The sequence below is a fragment of the Microtus oregoni genome, unplaced genomic scaffold, assembly GCF_018167655.1.
Source record: "Microtus oregoni isolate MIOR12 unplaced genomic scaffold, Mior012 000020F_ref0000438, whole genome shotgun sequence".
NCBI classification, from domain to species: domain Eukaryota; kingdom Metazoa; phylum Chordata; class Mammalia; order Rodentia; family Cricetidae; genus Microtus; species Microtus oregoni.
This window is the reverse complement of record NW_024543079.1, coordinates 13,531,988-13,544,351: the sequence shown is the minus strand read 5'-3', so window position 1 is coordinate 13,544,351 and position 12,364 is coordinate 13,531,988. Positions and strand designations below refer to the sequence as shown.

Here is a 12,364-nt window from a genome sequence, read left to right as displayed (position 1 = left end):
GTTCAACAGAGGGACTTCCAGGACACAGATAAACCTTATCTTGGGTGGAGGATAAGGGTGTTTTTCCTTCTTTAATATGTCCTTTAAAGAAAAAAATGATTTTTCTTTAGAGAATTGAGAAACCTTTTTCTAGTATTTCCCACTATGAACAAATATTACCTGGTGCAGCTTAGGAATTAAATGTACAACTGCTTAAGAAACCCAACATAATACATCTAAAAACAAAACGTGCTGGTGGTGCACGCCTTTAATCCCAGCACTCAAGAGGGAGAGGAAAGCATATCATTTTGAGCTCCTGAACAGCAAGGGTTGCTAAAATGAAACCCTGTTTTGAAAAACAAAACATACAAAACCAATTGTCTATGATTAAAAATGCCAGGCTCTAGCAGGCAAAGTTAAGCAGATCGAGTTTTAGACCAGTCTATTCTACATACATAGTTCTAGAAGAGGCAGAGCTACACAGTGAAACCCTATCTACTAAAATAAAAAATAAATGTATGCACAACTAAAAAGCATCAAGAAAACACCTAAAGGGAACTACTGATTAAGTATGAGTAATACAGATCAAGGAAATTACAAAAGGATCATTTTGGCTTAAACTAAGCAGCATGCAGAAGCACAAAGAAATAAAATTTTAATTTGATGAAAATGTTAATAATTAAAAAAACAGAAACTACAAATGTGGCATTTGCCTAAAGAAACTTAAAATACACTTAATACTTATCTAAAAATAAGAATTTTTTTCAAATGGGATAATTAGTATAAAACAATAACCACGTTACTCTAATGGTGGCACACTAAGATGCTTTTTTTGTCATGAAATAGTTTCATAAATAAGACATGAAACCATTGTCTACTTGCCATCATTTCAATATGCACATAATTGAGAACAGTCCCAGTCATGGCTTGTTACTACAGAGTAGGATAAGCCATCATTATAACAATATAAAATATCTAACCCCATACAATTCTGAATTTAACAGCAGATCCGTTTTCCATGTTCTGAGGCTGGTCTGCTAAAACATTGACTATATGTCACTTTCTTTTAGGTAAGTTAGATAAACCATGAAAGAAATACAAAACTGAGTTATGGATCTTGCTTTTTTAAGAATCAAGGACTGAGTGCGACAGTCCTCTATCAGAGGTCAAAAAAACCCTAAAGCTCGCCGGCTCAAACATTCAAGCAATTCAAATGTAAAAATATCCAGACATCTTTTATTAACTTTAAAATCAGTGATAGATTATTCTATCTTACATTAAATGGCAAAATTATATCCAAACAATCATTAACAAATTTTATCTTTGTACACTTAATTATATTTCAAGGAAAAAAAAGATTAAAAATAATTAACTCACCTTCAGTCTGTTGGGAAAGTCGTGTTTGCAAATCTATAACAAAAGAGAATTCTACAGCTCAGTGCAGGAACAATGAAGAGCCTCAACTAACAGGGTAAATGTCAGGAAAGTATTAATAAAAGAGGACTTCAACAGCAGGGTTTATTAGAGTAAACTTAGCAAAACCTGGCAGCAAAACCTCCTTCCCCATTCCTCATTGAATAGGCTTTGGGGCCTTTTACTTCTTATCCTAGAAAATGATTCACCTCTCCTCCTATGTACAGTCTTCCCTATCATGTGTTCCATTTATGATACCAAGGCTAGGAATAATGGGAAATGGGGAAAGGGAAGCATACCAGTCAGAAAATATGTTAAAAACCCTGATTGAGAATTCAATTCCAAGTACTTGGAAAATAAAACTTATTTTTACTAGTAGTAATCAGCGTTAAGTATTTCAAAAAGTTTTATTAGAAGTGTAACAACAAACACACATGTAAGACCTATGATCCAGTTCACTAATTTTAAAAATTTTCATTAACTGAAAAAGACATTATTGTAACAATGTGGAACTTATCTTTCTAAGAGCTTCTCGGATTAAATCTGTCACTGATTTTTTAGCACAGGCTAACAATTTGATCAGCTACAGTGAAAACTGTTTCAACACAGGAAAGCACATTAAGAAATTATGACATGTATGGAAAGTCTATATGAATTGGGAAAGAGACTCAAGCAGTTAGCTCGTGTTGTCCAAGCCATTAAATCAGCAATAGCAGAGGAGAGGCAGGTTGTGGGCTGTTTGAACAGAGGGTGATCTACATAAGAAATTTCCTAACAGCCAGGGCTACATCATAGTGAGACCCTGTCTCAAGCAAATAAGAAAAACAAGAGATAGAGAATTTATCTCTGCAAAGCTACCATAGCCAATAAAACCTGAAATTCTATTTGGAATGTAAAAACACCAGAATACATAAAACATGTATCTAAAACTACACGTTTAGTGAGTTAAAACAGCTGGGCAATTTGAGCTAAAAATTAGCATATCAATGAGCTCAAGAGATGAAATGTATTTATATCAAGTGAACTCAAAAATATTAATGTGAACGAGTATCAGTTACTTTAAATACAATTGCCTTTTTCACACAAAATGGGTAAAATGTATAAATAAGAGATTGATGCTATTAACCAAGTAGGACAGCTCTGAGTTGGTGGATAAAGGTTAAGACTTAATAAAGGCCAACCAGAGATATCCAGTAAAATCCCGTCTCAATAATGGTAAACTAAATATAATGCTAACACATAATTGAGAGCCAGGCAGTGCTAACACATGCCTTTAACCCTAGCACTTGGGTGACACTAAGGCAGATCTCTGAGTTCGAGTCCAGCCTGATTTACAGCGCTAATTCCAGGACAGATAGGAATATTACACAGAAAAACCAAGTCTCAAAAAAACTAAATTAATAAATAGGAAGGCCTCTATCCTGACTACCTCACTTGGGTCTCTGAAACACATATGGTGGAAGGATAGAGCAAGAACAGATAAATGGAGCCGGGCGGTGGTGGCTCACGCCTTTAATCCCAGCACTCGGGAGGCAGAGGCAGGCGGATCTCTGTGAGTTCGAGGCCAGCCTGGTCTACAAAGGGAGTTCCAGGACAGGCTCCGAAAAAACCAAAAAAAAAAAAAAAAAAAAAAAAAAAAAAAAAAAACAGATAAATGGGCCTCTAGCCTCCACACATGGGCAAAGGATTAAGTATCCTACCTCAAAATAAGTAAAAACAACTAAAACAGCGAATCTTCCCTGCCTCCCCACCCCACAAAGTGAATTCTCTTTAAATGTGTATGCGTAATTTTTCCTGGCTTTATGTCTGTGCAACAAGGGTGTTTCGATTGCCCCCAGGGTCAAAAGAATGCATTATTTACCCAGAAAGAGGACTTATAATTAGCTGTGAGTTGTTAGGTGGATACATGAAATAGAACCCTGGTTCGCCTGTAAGAGTAAGCCAATCCTCATGAGGCCACCATTACAGCCCATATATTTAAGATTTTTACTAATAATCACCAGGACATATTATCCTCAGGGTTGATGATAAGACTTCTGTATATAATAAGCAATACCTCAAGGTGGCATGGAACTCATTATCTGAAGAGAGCCTACTCACAGCAACCCTAACTTCACTTAAAGGTATGAAGATTATAGGAGTAAGAAGAACTTGCCAAACTTAACACTACTATTGATCCTATAAAAATAAGGAATATAAATGTGTTTCACTATTCACTAGTCTCTCTAGGGCTGCAGATTAAGAAAGAACCCTTCAGTAGCAGAACAATCATTTCACATGGGTCACCTAAGACTATCACAAAAAGTAGTTATTTACAATTTATATCAGAAAAATTAGTTATGAAGTAGCAAAAAAGTAGTTTTACAGGTCAACAAAACACGACAAACTGTATTAAAGGGATAAAGAGAAGGTTTAGAACCCCTGCTCTAGTGGAATACCCAAATCATGATTTATCATTACTTTTCGCATGAATATTTGGCCTTGAATGAAAGCAAAGAAGTAACCATTTTGAAATTAAATGATCTTTTATTTTTACTGACAGGATTTCTCTACACAGTTGCTGCTATCTAAGAGCTCACAATGTAAACCAGGATGGCTTCACCTCTCAAATACTGGGAGAGCACTGCCACATTTGGTGAGGTACTATCTTTCGAAAGAATTATTTATCTTTATTTATGTGAATACGTCAATTTGAATGTAAGGCACGTGGATGTGGTTGCCTCCAGAAACCAGTAGAGGTGGTAGAAGCTAACGTAGCAGGTAATTGAGTTGCACCATACACTTAAGGGAAATGAACAGAAATCCTCAAGACACAACCATACTGGAAGAGTTATAATCAACCTAACATTCATACTTCAGGGTATTTCCGAAATTTGACTTCAAATGCAGAAAGCAGTTTGGTGGGCTGAAGAGAAGGCTCAGAGGATAAGAGCTGTGGCTATTCATAAGTCTTGAGTCAATTCCCAACAACCATATGATGGCTCTCTCACAAACATCTAATATGAGATCTGGTACTGTCTATGGCTTACAGGCATACGTGCAGCCAAAGCACTGAATACATAATAAATGAATCTCACAAAAAAAAAAAGGAGAAAAGAACACAGCGACAGGTGACTATTAATTTAATGCTTTAAAAAAAAAAAAAAAACCAAAACAGTGGATGTTTTAAAATCTAAGAGCAGAAACACAGGTAAAAGAAACCTGTCGGGGGCTGGAGAGATGGCTCAGCAGTTAAGAGCACCAGCTGCTCTTCCACAGGACCTGAGTTCAATTCCCAGCAACCACATGGTGGCTCACAACCATCTGTAGTGGGATCCTGATCTACATGTAGTTGTATCTGCAGATAGAGCACTCATAGACATAAAAATCAATAAATCGCTAATAAAAAAAAAAAAGAAAAAACCTGTCGGAGCGGGGTGGGGGTGGCACACGCCTTTAATCCCAACTCTTGGTAGGCAGAGGCAGGTGGATCTTTGTGAGTTTGAGGCCAGCCTGGTCTACAAGAGCTAGTTCCATGACAGGAACCAAAAGCTATGGAGAAACCCTGTCTCAAAAATCCAAAAAAAAGAAGACAGCACTTACAAAATGTCTCAATGATTACTTTTCTCTTCACATAATTAATTATATTGGCACTGTATAAACATAGTGTATAAAAATATATAAAGACAAAGATCACTAACTTCATTTCTTCTATTATTATTATTATTATTATTTTGTTTTTGAGACAGGGTTTCTCTGGGGTTTTGGAGCCTGTCCTGGAACTAGCTCTTGTAGACTAGGCTGGTCTCAAACTCAGAGAGATCCACCTGACTCTGCCTCCCAAGTGCTGGGATTGAAGGTGTGCGCCACCACCGCTCGGATTAAATTATTTTTAAATATGTCTGTATGTATGAATCTATAGGTGAATATCTGTAGGTACCTACAAAGGAAATGTTTCTGATTTCCCTGGAGAGAGACAATTCCCTTGTAGAGGGACTTTAAAGTACTCTTTGGGAATTAATTAAACTACAATCCATTAAAAGAGCAATAAGAGTTCTTAAACTGAGAAACAATTTCAAGCCCCAGCCCTATTATTGTTTAGTCTGATTTTATATTTTTGAGACACAGTGCCTCTGTTAACAGCTTTGGATGTCTTCTAATTTACAGAGATTTCCCTGGCTCTACCTGCTGGACTCATAGGCATGTATCAACACCAACCCTTATCCTTTTTCTTATAATAGCAATATAAAATGTTTTATATAGCTATGTATCTAAGCAGATTCACTAAGCTAGCACGAAGGTCTCTTTGTACATTCAGAATATTACTAGAATAATATCTTACACAGCCTTCCTTTCTATAAAACTTAGAACACAAATTACCATACATCTTTTGTAGTGTTCTGCTTGCATCACAGAAGAGCACCAGATCTCAAACGGAAAAGCAATCTGAGCCATCTCTCCAGCCCCAGATCACCATACTTTTAATTAATTAGAATCAGTAAAACATTTGTGTTTAAAACAGGGTCTGATTTGGTATCCATGATATATCCAAAATCAATTATTCTATGTTCTAGATTTATGACTATGTTAATCTCTTAAAAATATTTATCTAAGTTTTGTGTTTATAAGACTTTTGCCTCCATGTGTATATGTCATGAGTAAGTGTGGCCTGGAAACTTCAGAAGACATAGCTCTCTTGGATGTACTGAGGTGATTAGATGATTGTGAGCACAAACACACATAAAAAAATCTTTCCCCTACGTTGCTCTTCTCAGGGTATTTAATCATAGAAACAAAAGAGCACAGAAGCAAGAAAATAAATCTAAGCTTCCTTTTAACAATGAATATTTTCTAAAAATTGACAGTAACAATTTGAACTACACTTGAGATGCTTCCATAACCACACAGGGCATTCTGGTTAGTATACAATTATACTACAGCTACACTTCTTCTGTAACCATTAAGATGGTAGAAGTACTTAATGAATTGAATTCTCAGTTAGTCCTTTGAAATGCAAAAAATTTGGCATAATTTCGAATTAGGTGAAAAATGATTTCAAATTAGAAAAGATTCAATTCCTACCTGCCACAGCACCAAATGCCAAAGAGCCACTCATTTGTAATGCTTGCTGTGCTGCTGGTGGAATCTGCAAACCTGTACCTGTAAAAGAATGAATCTTCAAGTTCTTACCAAGGTTACAGTGGAGAAACCCAATTTGAGGAATTTACACTACATGCTCGACTCAGAGGCATAAGCAAAATGGTTCTACTCTGTAAAACCAGTAACACTATTGAGAACTTACCCTCTGCAAGTCTAGCCATTAATTGGAGACGCCCAGTTGTTCCCAAATCAATTCCAGTCCTTTCAAGTTCATCACTGTCCAAAAATGAACTAGCACTAGAAGCATCAGTTCGTTCAGTAACGTGACCAACTTTCATTGGTCTCCCAGCTAGTTCGAATCCATTAAGCTGTTCCAAAGCTTTTTTGGCACATTCTGAATCAGAAAACTAGAATAAACGACAGGAAATTTACAATTTATTAATTTGCAACATATCACTACAGACAAAATAGTACCTTCAAGTGCACTGGCATACAGCTTGAATGTATGTCTGTGTGAGGGTGACCTCTGATAAAGATGTTTATACATTGTTTACATCTTAAGGTCATTGTCTCCCTTACTGCAGTTATGTAATGTTTGCTTAATATTCTGATATGAAGTCTTTATCTGTAAGTTATATAGGTATTAAGGATTATAGGTCAATAGTCATTCATGTTTGTTTTACTTTTAGTCAGACTAATTAGGGTTCTTAGATACATAGCGATTCTATTCTGTATACATAGTTAATAGAGTTACAGACAGTTGCAAGCTGCAGTGTGAGTGCTGGGAATTAACAAGTGTTCTCTGGAAGAACAGTCAGAGATCTTAACCACTGAGCCACCTCTCCAGTCTTAAGTAGTAACTTCATAAATATATTCTTGCCTGTTTTTTGAGACAGGGTTTTTGTGTATAGTTGTTCTAGAACTCACTTTGTAGATGAGGCGGACCTCAATCTCACTGAGACTGCTTGCCTCTGCCTCTCAAGTCCGGGAAGTTAAGGAATGTGCTACCATCACCTGGCTAACTTCATGAATTTCATATAAAACAATGAAAAAATACAAGTATTTAAAAATAGTCCAAAAGTATTTGCAAATTAAAATGAAAGATAACTAGAAATAAATAAAGCTTTTTTTTTCTTTTTTGGTTTTTTGAGACAGGGTTTTTCTGTGGCTTTGGAGCCTGTCCTGGAACTCGCTCTGTAGACCAGGCTGGTCTCGAACTCATAGAGATCCACCTGCCTCTGCCTCCTGAGTGCTGGGATTAAAGGGGTGCGCCACCACCGCCCGGCAATAAAGCGTATTTGTAAGGCTGTTTTAACTTTTAGGCAATGTGTTGCTAAATATATATCATAGGCCTAGAACTCACTATGTTTATCAAGCTGGCCTTCAAATCCTTGAGACATCCCCCCCCCCCCCCCCGCAGCCTCCCAATGGATGGGAATGAAGGTGTGTACCAGCATATCAAGAAATCTATCTGAATCTAAAGGCACCTAGAAACTTAACATTAGTCCACCTAGTAAATGGACCAAAGATGCTTTTTCCTTCACACCTGTCTCCAGATTAATTTTCAATGTCCTGTGCCCTGACTCTTCTAAATGGATTTAAAACAGGTTTTTTTCTTTCCATCTCATGATTTTAAAGGCCTCAGGAGTATTCCAAGGCCTTTTCCTACTAAGAAATGCGGTAAGGGGCTGGAGATGTGGCTCAGGGGTTAAGAGTTAAGAATGCTGGCTAGGGCTGGAGAGATGGCTCAGAGGTTAAGAGCATTGCCTGTTCTTCCAAAGGTCCTGAGTTCAATTCCCAGCAACCACATGGTGGCTCACAACCATCTGTAATGGGGTCTGGTGCCCTCTTCTGGCCTGCAGGCATACACACAAACAGAATATTGTATACATAATAAATAAATATTTAAAAAAAAAAAAAAGAATGCTGGCTACTCTTCCAAAAAGACCTGAGTCTAGTTCCTTGCATCCCCACTGAGTTGCTTTAAACCACCATAAATTCCAACTCTAGGCTGGGCAGCCCTGGAACACGCCTTTAATCCCAGCACATGGGAGGCAGAGGCAGGAGATCTTAGTAAATTTGATGGCAGCCTGGTTTACAGAGCAAGTTCTATGATAGGCTCAAAAGCTATAGAAAAATCCTGTTATCAAATCCCCACCTCCAAAAAATAATTCCCACTACAGGTGATTTTATACCCTTTGGCTTCCCCAAGCACACAAATGGCAAACACCCACAAGGATGAAGAAAAAAAATATTGCCAGGAATCATGGCACATGTTTTTAACTCTAGCATCTGGGAAATAGAGTCTATTTCCACTATGAGGGAACCAAGTGGAATGGAATACTGCCTAAGGGAAAAAAACCCAATGTGGTGGCACATGCCTTTAAAATGCTAATTCTTGCAAAGCTAAATCATGTGTATGACTTTACACCCAGACTGATATAAAGGGAGTTCTAAGGTTACACATCGAAACAAAAAAATATATAAAAAGAAAATAATAACAACTGAGTTAATAGACTATAGGTTAAGAACTTGTCTCTAAAGACAAGAAAAATCAGTTTTAATACAACAAACAGGCCAGGCAGCCTTTAATCCCATCATATTGGAGGCAGTGGGAGGTGGATTTCTCTGAGTTAAGAGCCAGTCTGGTCTATAAAGAGAATTCCAGGGCTGGCTACATAGTTACTGAGAAACCAAAAACAAACAAAACAATATAATAAAGTCCAAATAATTTTACAACATTAATGTTACGGGAAACAAAGGAAAAAATTTACATAAACTGCATAAATTTTTCAGTCTTTCACGTGATTTTATTTATCCCTTCAATCATATTTTGTTTTAACTGATTAGTCTATAAACACAGACAGAACCAGGCTTATGAAGCCCACTTATAACGAAGGTCAATACCACGCCGTGAATTTCTCCCACCATAGTCACATTTTGCCTGGCTTTATCTTCATTATATTGTGTGGCTACTTCACTGAATCACAAATCCAACCATTACTTTCTCCATGGCTTCCATGATTGTGCCATGTTTTTCTACACATGTTTTAGCTTTGCCACCACATTTAATTCCCTGAGACTTGTCTGCAGTGTCACGCCCACAAAAATCCACCTCCATCTTTCTTGAAGACTTTCACCTTCAGCATTAATGTGAACAGATTCACATTAATGCATATAACTCTAATAGAATATATATAGTTATACACAATACATATAAAAACAAAATATTTATAAAATATACCATGAAAAGTCATATCATTTAACCTTATAACAACGAATTAAAAAGCTATATCCAATATAAACTATACATAATATACTAACTATATTTAATTATACATATGGTTATTACAAGAAAGGTTTTTTTGTACAGTCCGCTTTCCTGGTAGTCACTCTTTAAATCAGGACAGCCAGGAACTTACACTGCCTCCTGAGTACCTGTGCCTCCAAAAACCAAGGGGGACGGGGGTGGAGACATGGATGATGTAGTAGTACCTTATATCTAAATTCTAGGACTTAAAACCTAACGTAGTAAGAAAAACCATTAACTTGGTCAAGTTAAAATTTTCACGGATCTTCATTTTAACCAATAAGAATGTGCATAAGGAACCTGACATGGTAGTGTGTGCTTTTAATTTAGGAGACAGAGCTCAGTTATTTTGAGGCCAGCCTGGACAACATCTAGAAGCCAGGGTTACAATGAGGCACCAGATCTCAAAAATAAATACTCAAGTTATATTGTGTATCTGACACCACTAGAATTTATGATCACCAGCACTTACATGCATAGATCAAAACAGACAGAATACAATCAGAATCAATATACAAATAAAGAAATGCAGATATTTCTACAAATAAAATCACTTGAAAATACAATTTATTCTTTTACATTTACAACAATCCCTACCTCATATACACAGCAAATATTGTAAGACAAATACTTACTGTAATGAATCCATATCCCTTAGATCGACCCGTTTCACTATCCATCATGAGTTGAATACTTTCAATCTAAAATTTAAAGGCATAAATTAGGCAAAAATGTTCCTTAAGATATAGTTTTTAAAATCTAGAATATACTGTATGCTTATCCCCAGATCCCAAAGTAATGAAGATATTACAAGTGTTCTTTACAAATAAATTTCATTTTTTTAATTGATATTTATTGAGCTCTACATATTTCTCTGCTTCCCTCAATGCCTCTCCCCTCCCCCCATGCTCCCAATTTACTCAGGAGATATAGTCTTTTTCTACTTTCTAGTTCTCATGTAGATTAGATCTATGTAAAATAAAATTTTGTCAAGAACTAGAATTTTTCAGAATTAGAACACTTTGGCAGGGAAATACTATCTGGAGAGTGAGGGAAAGAAAAAATGTACTAAAATTTACCCTTCCAAAAGGCTCAAAGATCCCCCGAAGCATATCTTCAGTTATGTTAAAGTGTAATGATCCCACATAAAGCCTCATAGGTCCAGCACTTCCCTTTTGTAAATTGTTAGCCATTGCAGCAGCTCGATTTTTTTCTGCCTGTAAATAAATGAAACTCATGTCAAACACTAATATAAAGCAGGCACTGTCAATGACAGAGGAAAAGATTAAAAAGTTAAAATCTATGAATAAGAAAAACTGAACTCCAAATTCAAAAAGAGAGAAAATTTGCAGAAAGAATTTGCCAAGCACGAGGAAAAAGGGAAACTGAATTATTGGTAAAAAGGTTTGTCTGAGACCATAAAATTATATGACGGAAGGATGATGGTGATAGCTAAACCACACTGTGAATGTCATTACTGGCACCAAATTAAACTGAAGGGCGGTGATACCACATATTAAGTCAAACGTGTGCCTGTTACGCAAACACTGCAACACCGAGGTATATTCCATGACACTCAGTTTTGCCCAATAGCTGATGTGTTAAATGTTGCAATTCACAATTTTGTACTGTTTAATGAATATTTGAAAACATTCATTACTGACTGGTGGACAAACCAAACATCAATTTATCTGAGAATTGAATGAATGTCATCCATCTCAAATGATGGCTAATTTAGAAATAAGATGTTTGAAGGCCCATATACATTAATTCGTCTAAGTAAATAACTGCTATTTGATCTATATTAGCACCTTTCAAAACTTCATTATTTATGTGTTGTAGATGTTTTGTCTGCATGTGCATCTGTACACTATTCTTGTCTAATGTGATGATTCCATTTAATAGGTTTGGTGAATAAAGAATCATCATGTATTGATTATCAGCCTCTTTAAAATTGATGACAAGCCGGGTTGTGGTGGCGCACCCCTTTAATCCCAGCACTTGGGAGGCAGAGGCAGGCGGATCTCTGTGAGTTCGAGACCAGCCTGGTCTACAAGAGCTAGTTCCAGGACAGGCTCCAAAACCACAGAGAAACCCTGTTTCGAAAAACCAAAAAATAAAATAAAATTGATGACAATTCTCCTGTCTAACACTCGTATGTGCTACGCTACAACACCCAGCTCAATGACCAACCTGTGATGCCTGTACTATAATGGGCACTCCTAAAACACGTTGACCAGTTAATCCAATTGCTAGAGGCACTGAGCTAACATCAACAAATTCCACATAGGCAATTCCTTTGGAACGTCTTGAATTTCTATCAGAAATCATCCTCACATCTCGAACCTAAAGAGAAAAGAAGTACAATAATTATTTTGTATTAAAAAAACCCACGTAGTTATTTCAACACATAAAAGACTATTTCGTCAGAAACACTGTCTCAATTTATGTCCCTTGGGCTTAAACTTGTTTTGCAGACCTAGCTGGCCTTAAATTCACAAAACTCTGCATACTTGTCTTCAGAGTGCAAAGATTAAATTTCAGTAGCGAAGACAGGATTGACACGTATCTTTAAATAGAACA

General features: G+C 36.6%; 1 protein-coding gene across 4 annotated transcripts in view; it reads right to left on the bottom strand.

Moving 5' to 3' along the window:
• Positions 1 to 12,364, bottom strand: part of Rbm39 (RNA binding motif protein 39) — a 35,653-nt gene that overhangs the window by 5,268 nt on the left and 18,021 nt on the right. For 2 of the 4 annotated variants that reach the window (XM_041670094.1, XM_041670093.1), the window contains exons 8-13: positions 11,975 to 12,127; positions 10,861 to 10,998; positions 10,417 to 10,482; positions 6,674 to 6,878; positions 6,454 to 6,531; positions 1,357 to 1,407 (exon numbers count right to left, since the gene is read on the bottom strand). In XM_041670094.1, coding sequence (XP_041526028.1) covers positions 1,357 to 1,407; positions 6,454 to 6,531; positions 6,674 to 6,878; positions 10,417 to 10,482; positions 10,861 to 10,998; positions 11,975 to 12,127 — 691 coding nt within the window. The remainder of the gene's footprint in view (positions 1 to 1,356; positions 1,408 to 6,453; positions 6,532 to 6,673; positions 6,879 to 10,416; positions 10,483 to 10,860; positions 10,999 to 11,974; positions 12,128 to 12,364) is intronic. The other 2 variants (XM_041670096.1, XM_041670095.1) reach the window with 1 other exon arrangement.